The 22,671-nt window shown below is 40.8% G+C and overlaps 1 protein-coding gene across 1 annotated transcript in view; it reads left to right on the top strand.

Annotated features, from left to right (window-relative positions):
* ADAMTS12 (ADAM metallopeptidase with thrombospondin type 1 motif 12) overlaps positions 1–22,671 on the top strand; it is a 170,931-nt gene that overhangs the window by 55,088 nt on the left and 93,172 nt on the right. The window contains exon 3 of the mRNA XM_086770225.1: positions 9,642–9,816. Within this exon, the coding sequence (XP_086626351.1) occupies positions 9,642–9,816 (175 nt within the window). The remainder of the gene's footprint in view (positions 1–9,641; positions 9,817–22,671) is intronic.

Below are 22,671 nucleotides of genomic sequence, written 5' to 3'. Positions count from 1 at the left end.
AAATAAAAACAATAACTTTTTCAACAGATAAAACCTATTTTTTTACAGAAATATTATACAAAAGAAACAAACACATGCGTATTGAAACACTTGAAAACTGAAATCCTAAATTAATAATTTTTAAACTGAAATCTATCCCTTTGGTCTCTGTGGGTGAGCTGCACAACTAAGACACTTTCTTTTTGCAAGCAGACGAAAGTGTATGCCGAGAAATAGTTTGGAAAAGGAACACTTTTTAAAGGAAGTGGTTGCTGCTTGCATGAGGAGTTAAGACCTATGGCAGTACGAGGTCAGCCCAAAAGTCCCACCTGCCCCTTAGTCTGGGATGAGAAGGGCTAGTCTGAAGAGAGAGAAAGGAGTGAACAGGCCCTACTGTGAAGTCCCAGAAGGGCATCTTGGGCTGATGTTATGACTAAAAGAAAATAGAAACCTAGAGTGTGAAAGGCACAATAGAAACAAGCCCCTAGTGCTGCAAAAGCTACTAAGAAGGCTAAGCACCCAACCAAGAAAGCTCTTATTTGACTGAAAAAAAAAAAAAAAGCTCTTTCTATGTTGGTGGAGAATGTTAATTGTTAATCAACAAACCTTTGGCTCTGTTGGTTACAAGGCTAACTTTTGGAAGGAAATAATGATCAGCAGCATATTCCTGGGGAGGGGTATAAGAACAGGGCTGGAAAATAGGGACATCTCCTTGATGTGCTGTCTGTTTCTGAGCTGTAGGTGGTATTTTTCTATTAAAAAATGTAGGACTAATCTTCCCCGCATGGATTTATCCAGCCATTTCTCTAAAACATTTCCAATTTGCAATTTTCTGTGGCAAATGTTCCTTCAGCTTAAGTATGTCTTGCGTGAAAAAATCATTTGTGGGCTGCCAGCTTCTTTTGAAGCACCCTACCTCTTGTGCTAGGGCAGACAGCAAACAGGCAGATACTCTCCAGTTTCTCTATGCCACTTGCTGCTTTCCCTGTGTTGCCTCTTTTCGGGCCTTTTCAGGTGCTGATTATACAGGGCCTTGCTCTGAAGGGCTTTGAACTTGCTGTTTTCCCACCAGCTTCAGGAGGACCTTAAAGTATTCAACACCTGAGAGAAGATAGTTGGCATTTCATCAAATCAAGCTTCCTAGCAGGGAGGACCTTGGAATTAGCAGAGATCTTAACGCTAGTCTTAGCGTAAGTAGTTTACTCAGTTACTGGTTTTGTACCAAATTTGATAGGTCCCGCCAAATTTTGAGCTGAAACTTGACTGTGACTAGATTGAGGAGTATTTGCCTTGCAGGCTTTTGATCTCACTATTTTACTTTTTTTTTTTTTCACAATTTGAATTTCAAAGTATAAGTCATTACTCTGCACTTCTGAGAGAGATGTTAATTTTCTGCCTGCAAGCTGTAGCATCTCACAAGTGTGGGTAATTTTGATGATATATCTGTGTGTGTATTGTACCTCTCATATAAACAGAAATGGGTTTCAGCCAGAATTCAAGCTTCAAGGGGGCCTTTAAATCAAGTTCAGAGCTAACTTTAAGTGCTTTATGCTTTTAAACTGACCTGAACCCAATGCTAAATCTGATCAGCTTTCAGCTTTGATATGCATGGGAGCTGGTACTTGGACTAGTTTTGTAAAAACATTTAAGGTGGTGTGCCAGATGCAGTCATAAACTCACTTCGTTCTCCTTTCTCAGGTGGACAGAAATAACAGGGAGAGTCAAATGAGTGGCGTGTGATTTGCCTCAGGCCAACAGAAGTTTAGCACTTCTGTTGTGATTGCCAGTTATCATTGTGCTGGTTCCCAGAGTGCCATGTGCTAAGCATCAGCTGTGTACTAGGGACTGCACTTTGTCCTTCAAGTTCTGGGACTCAGTTTGAAAGTTGTTCTTATGTTTTCTTTTCATTTTTTCTCCCCTCTCCTTCCACATCCTGTTTCTTACTCTTCATTATTTTTCAACACAGCCACTGGCTGTGATGCAAAATAACCTTTTTAGTGTAGTGTGTCACTCACTTGACACTGATACCTTAATGTGCCACAGCTGCTGTCAACCGAGGACTGAATTTTCCTGTTTTGTAAGACACTTGGTTTTGATAAGCTGTCTCCTGCTTAATTCCTCCCCAGTGATAGTGCAGCAAGCTGCAGTTTGAGCATGGCTCACCGCCTGTTGCAATGCTGTGCAGAGCAAGTGGAGCAGCTGTTTTCTCATACCACCCAGGGAAACAAGGGCAGTGTGTTTCAAGCTGCAGTTGTTGAGCAGAAGCCATGGTTCCTCCTGTAGGCAGTGAGCAGAAGCTCTGCATCACGGTGCTGCTCTGAGGTTATCCTTTGGTGTAAGTCACCTTTTTAGAAAGGCATTGGAAGCATGAATGGTAAGTGAAGAAGAGGCTGAGGACATCAATAGGAGCTGCCTTTTAGGTCACCTTGATGTCACACTTTCATGATAAGTGGTGGAATGACCCTTCCTAGGCATGCAGAAATTCATTCTTAAGTCCCATCTGTGGTGCGCAGCCAGGGGCTTAATGAGTTTGGAGAAAAGAGAGGTAGAAGCCTTCTCCCCCAACACACCTATGATCACAACTGCGGACCTAAAATATGGCATCTGCTCTTGACATCTCTGCTTGGTTTTGGGCTGGACTGAATCAAGCTAGGAGAAGAGTGTCAGCAGGTGGGTCAGTGTAATCCAGTCTGATGTTGCTTTTGCTTACAGACTTCTGATTCTTCAAACAAAGTAATTTCTGTGGAGTGGAAAAACTTGGGCTGTGACCTTCCCTCGCTCTGCTCTTGAGGAGAGTAAAGCTCCTGCCAGGCTTTCATCCACTGGAAAATGGGATAATTGTGCTTTCTTCCATCTATCTGCACACGTTGTGGCAGCTGTCATCATTTGTATCTCTGCTTTTCTGACTGTTGACTGGGGTTCCTGTGGGTCACAGTAATACAAACAATACTTGTCAATAGAAACAATGCCACTTGTCATTTGATCACGTATTTGCATTTAGTTATTCTCTAATAAGGTCTGAACTCTGCAGTATTAACATTGTCATGCTCACTAGCTTGAAATTAGTTTTAGAATGTAAGTGAGCAGGAAACCAAAACAGCCGTAGTGCTTCCTGTTTCCAGGATTAGAGATCATGTCTGCTCTGTGGATCCTCTTGCTTGTGTTTTTTATTGTTAATAGAAAGCACAGTTTAGGCAAGGAACCTCTTTACCAATCTGATGTTTAAATCTTTACTCTTCAGCGTTCCATAGGCCTTGAATTTTCAAAACTTGATCCGCTTTGCAAACTGTGAAAGTTTAGTGCCTTCCAAATCAAAGCTTTAGAACTCCTCATCCTGCTATCAAAAGTCTCAGAGGGGCTTTCAAATGCTGGGTAGTACAAACCGTTTTTACAGTTTTTATTTTCATTTTCATGAGAGGCTGTTCTGATGTTAATGAGATTAAAAAACCCTATTTGTACAATGTAAGCCCACTGAATACAGTGCTTTCTGAATAAGTTTAATTAGAAGGAGATGTGTTAAATGTTCCAAGAGTATTTTCCAGGAATAAAACAGCTGTTGCTCTTTCCTGCTCTTCCAAACTAAAGGTCGTTTTTGGAGGAATTGGGCAAACTTTTTGTTTTGTCTCAGAACAGCAACACTGGCCAAGATGTTTCTGGATCCCAAAGGAAGTAAAAACTTGCTAGAGTCTCACTCTCTTGTGATTATAGTCAAAGTAAGCTTCTTGCACCTGAAGAAACCGCTCATTTCTTCTTTGCAGCACATGTTGCTGTTGAAAATTCCAGTACAAAAACAGAGGAAAAGGGGGAGGGAGAAGCATAGATAAGAGGAAGAGTCAAACACTCGGGGAAATACTGTGTTATTATTGTTCAGCAAAGAGTGTCCTTCAGGCCGCATAGCAAAGCTTACTGATTTTTAATTTAGATTTAACTTGCTCTTAGATTCACCCTGAGGTAGAGCTTGAGGCTATATTGGCAACTTTTTTGTACTCCTTGTTTGATGGAGTGCACTGTGAGACCTAGCTGATTTTTGCAGGAGGAAAAACTTCTGCATGTGCTTTATCCTCAGGAGTGATGTAACTTGCTGTGTGGACTGGCTCAGGGCACACTCTACGCACCGTCCACTCAGCCTGTCCCAAGGGTGTCACCTCACTGGCTCTGGGTGGACTGGGCAGGTTGAAGGACTGCAGTGTTGTCTTCTGCAAAGACACAACAGAAAGGAGCCGTGGATCTCAGGAGTGCTCTGGGCTTCAGTCTGTCTCTCAGCTGCAATGTGGAAATCACACTGGTAAATAGAATCAGGGTTCAAACTGTGTTTGAGTTAATGAGTTAAGAGTCAGCTGTGCCATGCAATCTCCCTGCTGGATGCTCAGCCTGTGGCGAATACAGGCTTGCTTCAACTTAATATAACCGGCACTAGAAGTTGTGTAAGATTTATTAAATGCCATCTTTGCTGTATTTTAGAACCATAAAAATGGCTAGTTACTAAATCTCCTCTAATGGACAATAAATTTTTCCCATGTTGGAATTTAATGGTGTCTGAGCTTTAGATGCAGCAAAGGAGGACAGTTCTGGCTTAAGCAGATCAAATGGGACGTATTTCAAAAAGTAAAAAAGAGAATATGGAAGGAAGCTGAAAGGCTTTCTGGGAATTGGACAACATGAAGTGACTGCTGGTGGGCTGATACTGTTAGAGATGTAGAAGCTGTGAGAAAACAGCTTCATGTTCCTCATGAGCTGCTGGAGATTTCAAAGCAGAAGCCTATACAGAGACTAACAAGGCTCTAAGCAGCTTCACGGCGAGACATTTAACTTCTTTCATTTGTGGATCTTCTGTCATATAAAAAGAAGATGGTGTGTTGGTTTTGTTTAGTGGGGGGGCTACAGTGGCAGCTTCAGTGAGAAGCTGCTCGAAATTTCCCCTTTGTCCGGTGGACTTGGCCAGGTCTAGGACAGACCCGCTGCGGGCCAGGCCGAGCAAACAGTGATAATGCCTCTGTGATAATGTACTTAAGAAGGGGAAAATTAAAGAAAAAAAAAAAGTAGAAGTGAAGGCAGAGAGGGGGAGGTGCGAGCCTTGTGGGCCTTGCGGCCCTCACCCTCTGGCCTCCCACTGGGTGACCTGAATTTCTCTTACCATGCTTTATAGTTGTAATAAGCAGCTGGAGCAAAGTACTTAAGCTAAAACCAACATGTTGTCTTCTTATTTTTGTTTCACGTCGCTTCTAAAAACTCACTGTGTTTTCAGAGTTTGTCAGTGCCTTATTGTCAGAAATACTGCTGTCTGCTTTGAGTGGGTTACACACTGTTCTCACTTGCAGGTGTTATTTTTGGCATTATTGTCAACATACTCAGTTGTATAACTTTAGACTGCAAATTGTTGGGTTTTTCTCTCCTTTTTTTTCCCTAACATACAGCTACTAGTTCCAGCCCGTCCTGTCTGGGATAACATTGCTATTGCAAAACTTTAGCCAAAGCTAAAGCTGCACTTTTCCCTTCCCACAGGACTTGGTTTCAGCTTCCCACGTACAACTGATTGAAAAAATTCTGCCAGAAAATACATTTTAACAAACCTTTGAACTTTTGACTGAAAGAAATATGTGAAAAATATCTGCTTTCCACTGGAAACCACAGATTTCTGCTGAAAAGCAAAAAAGTTCGTTGAAAACTTTGAGTCAGAAGCGTCCCAGGATCAGCATTTCCTCCTGGCGAGTGACATACAGTGTGGGAGATGCAATATGTCCAGGGAGCTGTGTATTTCAGAATAATGAGGCTCTTGAACTAAAAATCCCATTAAGTAATGTAGCAGCACTTCCAGATACAGTCTAGGAAACATTTTCGACCAAAATATGTCAGAACCTGGGAGTGAGGTGGGAGATTTGAAGGCAAGGAGAATGACAATTTAGAAAAAAATTCTGTAGTAGAATTTTTAGAATTTCCCCTGTATGCATTGAGGGAAACAATCAAACCAACCCGCGCCCCATAGGCACACTACACCACACAGACACCCACCCGCTTTGTCCTCCATTTCCCCTTTTTTGGCCATTTCTACTGCTATTGTACAGGGTAGCTTTTTGTAAAGAAGTTTAAATGAGGGAAACTTGGCTGCAGTTACTTTTTTTTCAGTGGTGAAAACTAAATTCTGTGATAAGCATAAATAAGGCTGGCTTGTTTCTGATGAGGCTTTTATAACAGCGCTCCTTTGTGTATTCTAAGGCTGTGTGAATGCACTCAAAGGCAGATGATACTACAAAATGCTAACAAAAAGACCATATATCATATATAAACGTGGTTTGAAATCTGATGGACTTTTAATGAAAAATTTTTGATGTTGCATTTGTGAGTCAGAAAAGAAGCTCTCTTTACTGGGGAGAGTGCAGATAGCACTAAAATGCTGTGTAGGATGTAATGGCATTTCTCTTATTTTGTATTGTAGTGGTGATGGCTTAATCCAAATTTCAACTCTCAGAGCACAAAATTCAAGTGAAAGGAAAGATTGCTTATAAATACCTTGCTTTATTGGCAAATTTGTTACAGACAGAGCAGGCAGTTTTGTTTAAGTAAATTCGATCACTACTAGGATTTAGGATCCATGAGAATTCTTGTAGCAAATGAAATTTTTTTTACAACTTGCAATCTGTCACCTTATCTAGAAGTGTAGTACTTGGAAAGCTGTATGTTCTGCTGGATCTGTTGTGTGAGAACATTAACAGTGTCACCCTAGCAAAATCTTTGCAGATTTTTTAAATACTGTGAGGAGAGCTGGGCTTTAGTTTGTAGACCAACAGAAAACAGGAGAAAGTTTCATGCAACTGTGATGATTTATAACTTAGTCTTTCAATGAGGATTCCAAAGTGCTGAATGTTCATTCAGTCTCGTGGCAAATGTCAGGTCTGTTCCATAAATTAAATCAAGATGCAGGGTTCATTTTACAGTAAGTTTAGAGGCAATATGGGCTCAATGTGTCCTTTCTCCTCCTTCCTCCTTCCTCAGACTGCACTGTGGAGGGACTTATGGCATAATTTGATGTGGTGATAGGAAAGAGGCAAGGATACCTTGTTCCCAAATGCTTTGTTGTATTAAACCAAGAGATGATGCAGAACACTGGCCTACTGACTTGTAGCCTTGAATTTATGATATTGATACTTTTCAACCCTGGAAGGAGCAAAGGAAATATCCACCCGTTCCAAGAGCTACTTTTTAGGCTGAGGTTAAAGGTGTTTTTCGTTGGTCATCATGAGGTCAGAGCTAAAACCGGAAGAACTGCAACAAGCTATGTGTGTTTCAGAAGTGCTCAGTCAGTGGGCTGACAGGTACGGTTCCACTCTCTTTGGTGACAAAGCTGGTTTGTATATTTCAATGCCATCCCATCAGTTGTTTGTGGGGATGCACTGCTGCATTAATGCCTGACATGGCTGTGTGGCTGTGCCCAGTGCTATTGCCAAGCCAACCATGAAGAGTTGTGCATAACCTGAAAATATGCCTAGAGTTCTGCTTGTACTCTGAGCTGACAGCAGTTCTAGCTCTGGTTTGGTTTTGCTGCTCTAGTGGCTTAGTTGCTTTGCAATAAGTAGAGATCTTTTGATAGTCCCAAGATGTCAGGAGATGTTGCGACAACTATCAGTTGACAACACTCTGCGAAGTCTGGAGTGTTTCCTTGGTAAAATAGGCCCTCAGACTCCTTCATGCTCTGGAGTGATGTAGAGTGTGGGAGCAGCCTTTATCTTCCCAAGATTCAGCAATCTGTAGCCAACAAATATGAAAGTTCTGGCTGTTATCAACCTCTTTTAAAAAATAGATGTTAAAGCTATTCATGTAAAAGTTACAAACACCTGACGTAACTTTCTTCAGGGGAGATCTGACACACAGACACAGCCTCTTCCAGAAATTGAGGGACATCAAAAATTTCCACTTAAAAATTTCCTGCATGAAGTGCTGGAGGCAAGCAAGAAGATAGTAATTACAACACAGAGAAGGATAGTGCCGCTCCCTGTGTTTCTGTGCATATTCAGTTATCTGTCAATGTAAAGAGGGAAGCACGTGCAGTTGATGTTGGTCAGATAGCCACACATACTCCTGGAAGACGCTACAATGACAGTGACACGAACCATGTCCAAACTAGTGCAGACAAGCAGTTATTGCAGAGGACAGGAGAGACAGCCGTATCTAGAGGAAGACTGGCAGGATTTCTGCTGCAGGTGGGTGGGATGGTACAGTCATACTGCTGAACCTAACAAATGTCCACAGAATGCCAGCTGGTTAGGGTTGTGGTGGCTATATTGGAATAGGGATAGCTTGGGATAGAATTGTTATAGCAAAAAGCTGTAAGACTCTGAAAATAGATATTCCATACTGAAAAATGATAATGTTAAGAAAACAATAATAATAAAAGCAAGGGGAATGTCTGAAGCCAGTTTTTTTTAGTAGCCAGTGTTTGCTGGCACATTGAACGACCTTTACTGCCATCTGTGTGTGTGTGTGGGCAATATGAAATATGATGATTTTTTTTTCCTGCACGGTACAGCTCGCATGGAGAGCTGGATTTTAACATGCAGGCATTGCTGGGGGAGCTAGGGAAATGAGGTTGCTAGTAATATACTATGTTTCAAAAGGTCTTTTAAATTTGTCTGTCCCTGTACGTTTGAAAACAGTAGCTGCAGAAACACAGTACTGCTGCATTTTTTTTCCTGCTCCAGAGCAAGTTAAGAAGGCTGCACTGACTACAACACAAAGTGAAGAGGAAACGAAGCCCTAAGAGTGGGACACTTCAATCTCCTGTCACATCCCCACTGTGGACTGGGATGTCAGTAGATCCTTTGCTTTACATCTAGTACTGCTCTGTATACGTTGAAGTGGAAGGGCTATACGATGCTTTTGCAATGTTAGTGATCCGTGCAAAAATGCTGAGACACAAGGGACGAAGGCCGTGTCTGATTGCATGTGTATCTTTGATCACGGCAGAGGGGGGTGTAAACTAATCCTCTGTAGTCCAGATGGATATCAAAGGCCCCGTAGCTCAGTCAAAGCTGGGACATTGATACAAAATTATAGCATGAAAAATGTTACAGCCTTTGTTAGACAAGTCTATTGTATGATCACAATAGCTTGCTATAATTCATGAAAAGATGCTTATTTCTTCTGTTGGAAGCCTAGGGGCCAGAGAGATTTGTAGTCTGAGTTGAGAGTGGACCACACAGTCCAGCCCATCTGATGGGTTGCGTAATCTGACTGTGGGATTGCAGCTAGGAGCAGAGTTACACTGCTTGTGAAACAGCTTCTATTCAGGGCTTGTTCTCTGAAGAATGGGTGCAAAACACCAGAAGAAGGAGACACAACTCTTTCTAGTGCATCGTGTTTTGACAAATTAACTTTTGACATTTCAGTGGCTTTTGTACTGACCCTCTGCCTCAGTATACAGGATTTTAGGTGATTAGGAGGAAGATATTTTTTTCTGCTCCCCTTTGGACTGATTCACCTTTGTGAGGTACAAAGCAACCTTGAAGTATACTGCAAAATAAATGCTGAAACATGTTGTTTTCATATTTCTGCAGTGTAATGACTGGTTTATGAGAGAAGCTCAGGGATGGTGATATGAAAAGAGTGTGTTTTATTTTTGACTTCCAGTACTGGACAGTAGAGATTAACTCTTTTGTGCTTATTTTCAGACTGGATATTTCCATCTGCCCAATGGGGATTACTTCATTGAGCCCATTAAAAAACATCCACAGAAGGAGGGAACACCCCATCCTCATATTATCTATGGGGCCGATATCCTTCAAAATGCTTTAAGGAGAAGACGGGCCATCCTGATGGAAAAAGAACAAGCATGTGGATTGAATGGTACAAATATTGCTGGATTTCTGCTTATTTGCTTTCTATATGTTTTAAACAGCTTTTATTTTCCAGTGGTGTGTGCCTTTCCTTCTGCTAGGCTTTTAAAAATTCTTTAAAAAGAGATTATGCAAAATGAGAGCATCTCAGTCAAAACACCTCAGGAGCCACCCTTCTGGGTTCCTTTCTGAAACTTAAATCACCCTTAGGACTGCTGGGATATATTTTTCACCCCATTGGTCTTTTCTACACCTCACCTTTTCCTCCAAGCAGAACTATGCAGTGAATTTGACTTGAATTCTTGGATGACAAGAATTGCAGTTGTTATTTTTAATAGAATATTCTCACTCCATGCTATTGCTGTCCGCAACATAAAGTATACACCCTCTAATCCATGGCTTGAATTTAGGATTTCTAGATTCTCTGTGATAGTTACCAGAATATCTAAAGACCTTTATTTGGTTGTTCTTAAAGTCAAGTGCAGAGCATCAAACGCAAGCTGGTTTTTATATAAGTTAAAATAACTTAAATATTGGTGCAGCAATACTCAGCATTGTGTCTTTTGGGAAAACAAACTAATACACCATCCTGGAAAGGAAGAGTGTATCTGGAGGGTAGCTGGCATCTCATAATTACAAAATGAGTTCATTTGTTTAGTAAAATTATTTACTTGACTTCACACCAAAAATTTACCAATCTTGCACTGGTTCTCTGATGTTTGAGATCTTCAAGCTGAGGCTACACCAAACTGTAGAAAAGGTACAGTATGGGTGGGGAGAATTAATAATAACCTAAATGTCTTAAGTTCTGTACAAACAGAGCTGCAGAATACACAGGGGTGTGTTTCTGTCTTTCACAGGTTAATGACTAAAGAATAGTTGGTTCTTTTCCAGGGGTGGAAATAAAGGAGGAATGTAGGAATTTTTAATCCTCAGTCACAACTACTGTTGAATTTTTACTGCTATGTAATATGAGCTGATAAATTAAAGAAGCAAACAACAGGTCAGCCCCATTATATTTTTGGTCATAGACGTACTTTGCACTTCTTGCTGGCTGAGAGCAGCGTGAAATGTTAGCTGGGGGAAACTAGAAAGCTGATGGCTGGTGGGGAGGTATTGAATATTCTGTGATACTGGGAAGGTGAGAATAAGGGGAAGCTGTAAGAATTCATATGAATGCTGTTCCTTATTGTTTTTCATGAAATAAAAATGTATCTACTTATTTGACAAATAAGCCTGAAGTTGAAAAGCCATGAACATCTAAAGTCAATGTCTATTTTGGATTCAATCTAAAATAGCTCCCTGATTTTCTGTTTCTTCTGATGACTACTGGGGTAAATTAAGGGAATTAGTGTAGGTTTGCCTTTGAAGAATAAGGAGATGTTTTTGCCTGCTGTCTTCAAGATTTCTTTTATGGGTAAACATGTAAACAGTAATTTTAAGTATGGAAAGGAGATAGGAGATACCAGGGATTGTGCTGTGTATTTGCTTTGCGTACCCTGCTTATTTTCTTTCTACCTCCCACTTTTTGCCTCCTTCAAAGTCCTGCAGAGTGAGACAGAAAAAGACTAGCTGTGCCTGGATGCTGGGAAGAATTGAGCATAGCTTCCCTGAAATTTCATCACTTAGTCTAAGTTTGCTCTAATAGGCCTTTGAATTTAAATTGCCCATCTGACGTTATTCATTCTGTGTGATGGAACTATTTCTGGTGGTAATAATATGCTCATGATATTCCAGGCTAACAAAGAGAGTTTCTTATGCACTAACAAAGTAATATACTGTCATTTATGTTCCTATGTTTAGCTGACTCGATCAACCTTTAGAGGTAATGTCTGCTTTTGGACAAACAGTAACCTGTGTGACTGTCATAAAAGTTAAGTAACCAGTGTGAGAAAGTGCATAGGAAAAAAAAGCATTCTCTTCATTATACTTTTGCCCTTTGTGTGACAGTATATAACAATAATTGGTTCTTCCAAAGGCCTGAACTTTTAATTTGTATGTTATGTTTTGTTATCTCACTTCTGTTGGACCCAGCTCTTCAACAAGGGTAGAAAAAAGAAAGAAATCTGTGTGATCTCCTGTTTACACTGTGCATTGTCAGAGCAGTTGATCTTGTTAGAAGTGAAATAATGAACAAAAAAGGAAAGTGAGTTAATTCTTACTTTCTACGCTGAAGATATTCACTACACAGGCTTTGGGGGATACTTGTGCATAAATCAATTTTAAAGTTGGTAAGTTCACTCTTCCCCCTTTTCAAGACCTCAAGCACTTCATGCTGTTGTTTGATGCAGGAGTCTGGTACACCCACATGATATCACAGATGGCCCAGAGTAATACCTTTTGGGATCACTTTAAAGCAAAACAATTTCAAATTACAGTATACATTTAATTGTAGAAATGTGTTCTATTTTACAGATTAAACATCATCACCATTTTGTATTCTCAACCCTGGCTTTGTCCCCACTGCACTGGGGCTTAACTGGTGAAGAGTTGCCTGCCATATCTCTCGTAGGACCTGGCTTGCAGAATCAAATATTTTAACCTTGGGGGCTGAGATTCATCATACAGAATGTTAGCTTTTGATTATTTGAGCTCTGATTCTGTTTGTTTTTTAAACATAAGCTGAGAAAATTGAGTAATTTCTATGACTTACACTTGGGAAACTCTTTGTGTGCCCAGGCTAAAATGTAGTGGTGATTTTTGTTTGGAGAAGTTGAACTACCTGGCTACTTTCAAGTCAGGGCACAAAGTTGGGTGGTAATAATAGTGATCTTTTAGTCAGAACTAACTTATCTGTCAGGCAAGATAGATGACTAGTTGTATAGGCAAAATCAAAATAGTGGTATTAGCGTGGGAGGGAATAGGTAGAGGATGCTGGCTCCCTATGCAGTCTTTTTTAAAGCTTTTTCTTAATGCAAGGACTATGTCACCTCTTATAAGTCCTGTGCAGTGTGCTCATGGCTTTTACTGTGGCAACAACCACATGAAGCTCGAGGTTCCATCCAACCTGCTTGTCATCTACAAACAGCGGCTCTTGAGCATCAGTTACATTGCTGTGCTCTTGCAATGATTATATTAATTAGTTTATAATTTGCAGTATCTTTAACAGTTTCAAGTATTTGGATAAAAATAATTTACATCATTCGTGATAAATGATGTAAATTAAAACTTAAGTTTGTGCTGTACACTTCCACCACTGCTTAGGCAACTGCCAGATGACTCAGTCATTAGCTGCATGCAAAACTGTGTGCTGATCTTCAAAGTAGCATTAGATACTGTACATTGCAAGCCGCTGTCCTACTGTATCATTTGAAATCTGTATGAGGATTAGCAAAATGATAAATGAAAAGTGACCGTATGCTTTATGAATAACTTCTCTGTCATTTATGCCTGTAGGAAAGGAAACTAAGGATCTGGGGATTTGGTTTGTTTTTCAAAGCAGGTTATCTAAAAAACTTGACAGTGCTCCAAGGTATAATGTAAGAGAGAAGGAATTATCCTCCCTTCTATGGAGTAAGAAAAGATTTGCTTTAATTTCTTTCTGTTTGTTTTCATGTAGTCTGCCACAAGGTATTGGTTTGTTTGTGAGCTGCAAAATGGAGAAGTTTGTGAAGTTTGTGAATGAAAATGAGGCGATGTAATGGCGCCCTTCCTGACTAAGTGCTACACAGGGGGCTGATATGATACGAATAGATGGACTTCCTTTTCCAAAACTGGTAAGGCGATCGGGTTGCTGTTGTTTAGAATGAGGGTAACTGAGTTTATTCAGACTGCAACCCAGTGCAATCTATTACAGTAAGCTGTAATAGATAACTAAGGAAAGAAGGGTTTAGGGTATTAAAATAGATCTCTGAGAATACTTCATTGGAGCTTTAGGTGTATAGAAGTTGTCATATACTTCATTTTGGTATTAAAAATATTTGATAGCTGAGTTCAACACAGATCAGAAGTTAGGATTAGTTTGGGTTGCACATGGACCTCCAGCTCCTTGTCTGCAGAGGCGTTATAAATCTTAAAAGTGAAAATTTTGCATTTGGAACTATTTTGCAGTGCAGCTGTGATGCAGTAAGGCTGGGGTGGGAGGGAAGAGGCAAAGGCCACATGCTGTGTGAAATGAGTAGAGGGGTGAAGGGAGCTGAAGGTTTTTAAGTCTTTTGAATGGTTGCTTGGTGGCATAGTTCATTTAACAGGTAACTGGAATGCCATTAAGCTGTTTTAGATAATAGTTACCTGTTGTTCTTCCTAAGGGTTATGTCTGAGTGCAGAATTTTATTCAATCATGGACTTGGTTTTTGATTATTAACTTGATACCGCCGGGGGATTCTCTGAAATTTTTCTGTTTGCAAATGTACAACATAAACTGTTAGTCTTGGCTTTTGACAGTGAAGTGCTTTGTTTAACCACTTGGAAGAGGGATGGAAAAATCGCCCAGGACACTGTTTTGTTCTCAAAGGAGAGCCTATCTTTTTTTTTTTGGAAGAACATTGTGGCCAATATAAGCAGCCTTGCTTGCTGGCAGAACCCCTGGTACATGCTGTGTAGCTTCCATATCTTTTAAAGAATGATGCTGACATTTTTCCAGTATTTGTTTATCCTGTGTTTAGCCACATCAATTACTATTCAGCTTAATTTGCTTAGTTTCTCCAAAACACAGAGACTATTATTCTTAGCATGGCAAGTCCACACATTGAATTGTACTAACTGAGATTAGTTCAATGTAGAGGGAAGAACATCTTTCTCCCTGCATCCCTCAGCTTGCTCCAAACAGGCTCTACTAACCTGCTTAAAAGATGCTTGCTATGAAAAAAGAGCAAATAAATACATTCAGCCAGAATGCCCTCTATTTTAAAGCAGGAACAACAAAACAAACAACGTGGAAGAGTCCATGGAGTATCTCATCTCTGGAACAGTTTGCATTGAACTGAAAACATTGAGTGCCTGCTTGTGCAGAGAGAAGGAGATGTAACATTTCAGGAGTGAGGTACCTGCGAAACAAAGATATGATAGCTGATTTTTTTAGTAGTGGATGAAAAAATTGCTGGTAACTGGTATCTGGAGATTCCACCCCCCCCAACCAAGAGCTCATTAAATTAAAGCAGATTCTAACGTTCTTTTAGGTTTCAGGAAGGCTGGGTTTCTACATTTGCTCTCTGGAGTTTATTAGAAGCTAACCAGAGATAAGATAGACTTTTCTTCATTGTCTTGTGCATTCCTTCTCCAGAAACAGGAAGAGTCCACTTTTGTTTCTAAAACCTCTGGATTCTGTGCCGAGGAGATAAGCTTTGAGTTTCTAACATCTGACGTATGAATTTAAGAAGACTTCTGTGTTAATTTCACTTTGCTATCAAAAATCCTGTTACTTCTAACAAATAACCAGACACAAATGTGAAGCCTTGCTGAGCAATTAAAAAAAGATCCTAGGTTTCATTAGCATACAGATGTTTAATAGATCTTTATTATTGAACTTCAAGTTTTAAGGACACAGGATAAGGTTCTTACCTCTTGGGTAGCCTAGCAGTTAAATACTTGAGTTTAAGCTAGTAGTGTTACAAGCTGGCTCTTTTTATAGTTAGTAGAGTAGAATAGTCATTGTAAAAAGCTGATTCATCCTGTCCTGACATGTTATCTTTGACTTCTGGGATGAATTGTCCTTGGGAGCTGCCTTATTTTCCCATTTTCTTCTCTTTTCCATTGGAATTTAACCTGCAGTATTTCATTAGCTCCTACTAACAGAAGCAAGGTGCTTTCCATAAGGACTTGTGTTGTGCAGGAGGTATGGGAGAAAAATAGGGAAAGAGGAGATTGTTGATATATTGCAATAATAGTCACTTGTTGCCAACAAAAGTAATCAGAAACATGATATACTACCTCCCTCAATGACTGAATAAATTTTAAAGTTCTGTGACAGGCCATTTTCCAAATAATATGAATTAAAACTATAAGGAGGGCAAAACCTGCTTCACTGTTTTTCAGCAGAGTCTTTCTGTGCCACTGGGAGGAAATAGTGTTTACTGTGCCATGTTTGCTTACTGCCCTTGCTTTCCTGTAGTGTACAGGGTAGAGTGTGATCTCTTCTGTGTCTTTACTGAAACAGTTTCCTTAAGCAGTTGTTAGATTGAGGAGTCTCAGTCTGGATCCAGACTGAGCTTAATTCAGCATTTCTGAATGTGTACTGTTGTAAAGGTGTGTATTCTGCTCTTGCTGCATGCCTACAACTTTCTTTATCAAACTGTGTGTTTGCAATAGCAAACTGTTGCACTTTTTGAGTATTGCCATTGATTAAGTATACAAATGCTTTGGTAGTGTAAATGTTAAATTGCTGCAGTATTTATTTGGAGAGCAATAGCAAGCTCTAAAATTAAACTGTTACATGTCACATAGCATCACTTTCTCTTTTGTAGGATAATGCTAGCCTTGAACAATTGTAAACCTTATTTCCACAGCTGAACTAGAAAACCCAGAAAGCTGCATTTAGGGAACATTTTTATTGAAGGAGTTTGAAAATTTGCTCAGAACACTGGACGCGTTAATGGAGTAGTATTGGCAAAGCTGTTCAGCCTTCATTCTGGTTAGTGCCAGATTTCTCAGTCATACTGAACTCTCTGTGAACTTTCTAAAATGAAACTACAATTACCTTATTATTTCTGGGCAGATCACAGGTTTCTTATTTTTCTGAGAAGTGCTGGACTTGTGCTGTGGGGCTAATGCACTGATACAGGCTCAGTGTTCACAATTAGTTTTGCTGAAGTCTTCATGTCCCTGATGAGTCTCTGGCAGCCTCCTATCATAGGTGACCCACTGTAAACAGGTGCCTGAGCACAACTTTTCTGCATGAAACACAGTGTCCTTGCAGCTTGTCCACTCCTTGCTTGAGGCTGATGTTCTTCACTCCATTCTCCCAGCGTCTGTTTGAACTTGGATGCATGCTGTGTTCTTGGGAGAGACTCCTCTAGATGAATTGCACTTAAAAGGAGATCATAATACTCTCAGCATAGATTTTAGCTTTATGATTAGTTGGGATCAAGGGGAATTGCTAACTTAGGAGATTATAAAATTTTTTCTATCCATCATGTTCTGGTTTTGTTTAGTGAGGGGGGGCCTAAGGTGGCAGCTTCTGTAGGAAACTGCTAGAAGTCAGTCGCTCCCCTTTGTTCAGTGGACTTGGCCAGGCCTAGGGTGGACCCGCTGCTGGCCAAGGCCGAGCCAATTGGTAGCAGAATGTTCTGTGATAATGCCTCTGCGATAACGTATTTAAGAATGGGAAAACAGAAAAAAAAAAAAGAGAAGATGTGAAGAAGCTGAAGCAGGGGCAGAGAGGGGGAGGTGCGAGCCTTGTGGGCCTTGCAGGCCTCACCCTCTGGCCTCCCGCTGCATGGCCATCTGGGCCTGACTCGGCCCGGCCCGGCTGCAGGAAGTGGAGAGGAGAGGAGATGTGAACGAGATGTAAAAAGATCCTGAGAGGTCTCTGCCAGCCTGTTGTGAAGAATTTTTCTTATGACGAACAGCTGCAGACGCCAAGGTCAGTGCAGAAGGAGGGACAGCAGTAACGCTGCTCCCAGCAGAGATTCCCCTGCAGCCCGTGGTGCAGCCCATGGTGAGGCCGGCTGTGCCCCTGCAGCCCATGGAGGCCCACGGAGGAGCAGAGATCCCCCTGCAGCCTGGGAAGGACGCCACGCCGGGGCAGGTGGATGCCTGAAGGAGGCTGTGCCCTATGGAGGGCCTGCGCTGGGGCAGCTGTTCCGGAGGGACTGCACCTCATGGAAAAATGACCCATGCCAGAGCAGTTTCACAAAGGACTGTAGCCCATGGGAGGGACCCCACGCTGGAGCAGGGGAGGAATGTGAGGAGTTCTTCCCCCGAGGAGGCAGGAGCAGTGGAAAGTGACATGTGATGAACTGACTGTGACCTCCATTCCCTCTTCCCCCCTGTGTTGCTCTGGGTTGGGGGAAGGTAGTAGAGATAATGTTAAGCCTGGGAAGAGGAAGGGGTGGGGGGGAGGTTATCTTGTTCCCTGTCTCATTCTCCTGCTAGTTTTATAAATAAATGAGTATTTTTCCCCAAGTCGAGTCTCTTTTGCCCTTAATGGTAAGGATTTATCCCCATTCTTATCTCAAAACTCGAGCTGTTTTTCTTATGTTATCTCTCCCTATTCTCTCGGAGGGTGGGGGGACTGAGCGAGAGACTGTGTAGTCTGGTCCCGATCGGGGCTGAACTACGACACATCACTACTTCAGTCATCTTGTAAAGAACTGTAAGCTCTCTCCTTTTTAGGGAGAAGTGGAGCCATGTCTAGACTTACTCCACTCCACACATAATTACTTGGTAGCATATTCTGGGGTGTACAGATTTGATTATCTGCTGAGTTTAGGGTGGAATTCTCAACTCAAGTGATGGGTGCTTGTGGGAACCATTCTCATAAAGAATTTCTGGCAATATTGAGTAGCTTGCGACATTGTGTTTACTAGACACAATTTCACTAGATGGCAGTCTGCAAAGGACATCTTTTGTAGTCCAGGATGTTGTTTCATTTCTGACACAAGTCTTTATGTCTGAATTGTTTTTACAGGTGGTTGCTGAAAACAAAGATCAGCCTCAACACAGATTTAGTGAGCTACTAGACTTGCTTTCTGAATTTGATTTGTTGCAAAAGATTTCTAGTAGGGTGAGGTTTGCTCCTTAGTTTCACAGTGCTTATGTAAAGATTACTTGTTGCAGGGTGTCTTTGCAAATAGTACCTCATTACTGTATGCTGTTTCTGGACTGTCCTGAAAAAACTGTATGTAAATAACAGACTGGAGGGACACTATTCACTTAAAGATCATACAGAATTACACACACTTTTTTTTTTTTTCCTAGAAAAAGGAATTGTCCAACAGAAGTAGGCATCCACCTTTACGCAAAACAAAAGTGGCCATGAGATTGCTAAAAGGTACAGAGAGTGTTTTTAGTTGCTGCCCTTACGTATTGCACTTGTTTGAAGACTTTGTGGAACCATTTGTTGCATGTCCAGGTTTCTATATGAAAGAGCATGAAAAAGAACATTGATTTTTTGCTGTGATCTCTTCTACGCTTTCTGCTTTTATTGTCCTTCAAATATTCAACTTAAACTTACTTCGGCAAAGAAGATGTGATCAAGTGGCTTAGCTGAAAAAAACTACATATTCCTGTCCTCTTTAAACAACTTTAACATTTTAAACGATGAATGATGAAGTCTTTGTGCACATAAATTGGATGGTTAAGTTAGAGAAAGTGTCTTCTAAACTATTCTCTAATCGGTCTGAAGAAACACTGCCTCAAAACGAATCTTTGTGCAAAAAAGAAAGTCTAAAGCCTTGATGTCCTTTATTAATTTCTTCTCAAAATGGTCTAATTCCATGCTATCTCTGGTTTCTACTGGTTTTAAAATGGTCTTGTCTAATGTTTTACTCAGCTGCACATAGTGTTTGAATTGAAGCTGCAGAAAGATAGATTTTTGTACTTTAAATACTTTTAAAACGCAATTAAAATGCAGCTGCAGTCTGACTCTTTCACTCTGCCAAAGTTAGAATTAGTGGCAAGTTTCTTGCCTGCCTGAGCTCTAAACCAAGCTGAAGAAAGTTCCTTCCCCTCTCATCTACGCTGTTGTCAGTTGAGCCTGCAGTCTAGATTCTCCTCAGTTCTGTGGAGGTTTGAATTTGGATCAAAGTCTTCTTTCAGGTGCTGCAGTTTTAACAAGGGATCATTCCTGACATTTTCTGTATTATTTGCCTGACATTCTCCAAGTAAAATATTCACTGAACCGCTCTCTTTATGGTATTTTCTTTTGAATGTCCCAGCTGCATCCATTGCCTATTGTGAGGTACTTCTGTCAGTCAGGTCTTCCTCAGAGGAGGCGGAAAGAGATGAGAAGGGTGAAATTTCATCTGCCAGGGAGGTAATGGGGAAGAAGGGCAGTAAAAGAAGGGGGTTTCCTGCAAAGCCCAGACCAGTAACGTCATGCAGCTGAAAGTTGTCCAAGCAAAGGTAGCATTAACATTGGACAATGAATTCCTAAGAGCCTCTTCCCCAGCTGGTGGATGTAACCTGGTTTTATCCATCATTATCCATTTTTGAGGTATTTTTCTCTCCTTAAGCTATGATTAATCATACTGTTTTATGATGTGTGTGAACTGGATGTTTCTTTCAGGCAAATGTGTCTGCATTTTTCTCTATTTCTGGTCTCATGCGTTTACATACCGTTATAATGTCAAGGCTACCTGGAATGAAGAGGAGCCAGGAACTTCCTGCAAATGAAAACTGAGATTGTCATTTAGAAAATAAGAAGGTCTGAGTCTGTTGACAGGGCTTTGCTTGATTCTCTGTCCACAGGAGTGCAAATTTCAAAGCTCAAACTCAGTTCTAAGCAAACACTTTCATTCTTGGCATTTTACTGTGGGAGCCCTAACAGCTCCTGTCTGTGAAGAATTCTGGCATAGTTTTCTGTAGGCAGTGAACCACAGGGAGTCCAGTTAATTATAGCCGATGTTAATGCTGAACTTCCACCCTATGGATGACAAAAATGGAAGCAAATTAATGGGATTGTGACGTAGAACAGATTATAATGCCCCTGATAACCAGTCTGGTTAGGAAACCAGAATGAAAGGAAAAAGTCAATCTCAAAACTCTGGCTAAAACTGGAGACAGACTTTAGCCTGTGCAGTGGTACACATGCAGAGCTGAGTATGGCAGCGGTCACTCCAAGACAGTGTTACCCTAACAGGACTGCTCGTGCAAGGTGTCTGGTGGCAGCAGTCCTTAACTTCTCATGTGCGAAGATACTGTCAGTTGCTTCTCAGGAGATGTCTCGATGTCATTTCCGCTATTCCTCCCCTTGCTCTTTCTCGTAGTTTACAGACACGTTTGTCCACTCTGCCCAGTTGCAGGATGGAGTAGCTGGGTGATGGGCTGTCCCTGCTCTGCTATTTCAATGGCTGGTGTCTGGGCATAGGTGCCTCTTCAGAGGCTTAATCAGGCAAAATGAAATTTTGTGTGCTGAGTTGGAACAGGGGAACGACGACAGTAGTCTTTCAAAATGTCTTGTAGTTGGAGACTGTTGTTATCAGGACCTGCTTCTAAGAACAGAAAACATTTAAAGCAGAATATGTCTGAGATTTTCAAGATGTCATATTAGTATAATTCATTTTGGTAATTGCCAGACTGACCAACCCTTTCTCAGGCCCAGGCCCAGGAGGGAGTTCTCACCTGTGGGAGCTACTCTTACACTGCTAATGTTTGCTGCAGAAGCACAGCAGGGGGCTGAGGCTTTGAAGGCTATTGATCTAGTAATGTTGTCTGAAATACAAGATGTTTGGCCTCAGTCAAGGACAAGGAGGCCTCTCAAAGTGCTAGCATGTGTTTTTTCCTTTGAGCGTCGTAGTGGATGCTTTTATACATACACAATATCTATATACACACACACACATATAATATATATTACATGGATATTTTAAATACAGTGGAGAAATGGAAGGGAAAAAACAGCAGCTGGTCCAGAGAAAGGCTGAATAAGCTGTTATATAAGCCCAGAGATAAGAAGGTTATAGCATATGCAATGTTTCTTAAAGATATCGTATCAAACCTTGAAAGAATAGCGTTTTGTTTCAAGATTAATTCCAGACTGTCTTTCCCGTAGTAATCTGAATTTCAACCAAACGAATCAAAAGCATAGTTTAATTACCACTTCAAAGACCTATTCTGAGAGTAGCCATTTCTCTTTTACAACACAGACATTATATGTTAATTTAGTTGAGATACTTTACATTTCTTAAAGTGTCTCTGGACTGTTCAAAACTATTACTTTTTTAAAACAATTACTGTTTAAAACTGTAAGACTATTACTTTTTCTGGAATTATGGGTGAACTGTAATGGCTATTTTCCATGTGTAACAAGCTACTGTGCCAGGAATGTTCTCTTAGTGATGGGTGGTGCATTCATGAGAAATTTGCCCCTGTGTCTGTGATATACCTCCAGCATTATGATCTTCAGAGAGGTGCATGAATTAACATGAGAAGGGGAAAACAAGGCACAGAATGTCAGTGACCTGACACCTGCCGCCCAGCACTGTCCACTCCCCCATCTTGTCATAGAAACCTAGAATAGTTAGGGTTGGAAGGGACCTTTTAAAAGTCGTCCAGTCCAACCCCCCTGCAAGGAGGAGGGATATCTGTAACCAGATCAGGTTGTTCAGAGCCCCGTCCAACCTGGCCTTGAATGTTTCCAGGGATGGGGCATCCACCATCTCTTGGGCAACCTGTTCCAGTGTTCCACCACTCTCACTGTAAAAAAATTCTTCCTTATGTCCAGTCTGAATCTACTTCCTTCTGTCAAATCCACATCTCTCCAATTTAGAGACAAGGATATCTTCTGAGATAGTGTCCAGTATGTTCATATTTCAAAGAAATAATAGTTTCTAGTTCAGCTTTCAAAATATACAGCTTTAACTCTTGACATGTTTCAAACAATTGCTTTCAAGATGTCAACAGGGAGGTTACTGGATACCCAGAAGCATGGAAATCGAGGAACTTAGTTGAAACCTTCCGAACTGGCATCCCCTTATTCTTTGCCACTGCCACCACAAAAACCTTGGGTAGGTTTCAAGACGACAGATTCATCTACTTGAACTTTTCCGAAAGTGAAAATAAGTCAAGAATTTGGCTAAAAATATATTTTCAAGACTGTATCTGAGAGAATTCTCCAGCTGCAACATGACAGTCCAATTATAAATCTTAAGATAGAAATAAATTATGTCATGTCCAAATTAAAAAAAGAAATGGTTCTAGACAGATCTTTGTCTTAGTGTTTGCAGAACTGACTAGTTAAGAAATAATTTGACCCTAGGTCCTAAAT

Source organism: Chlamydotis macqueenii, chromosome Z, assembly GCF_036417535.1.
Source record: "Chlamydotis macqueenii isolate bChlMac1 chromosome Z, bChlMac1.mat, whole genome shotgun sequence".
NCBI classification, from domain to species: Eukaryota; Metazoa; Chordata; class Aves; order Otidiformes; family Otididae; genus Chlamydotis; species Chlamydotis macqueenii.
This window is presented reverse-complemented; position numbering and strand designations above follow the sequence as displayed.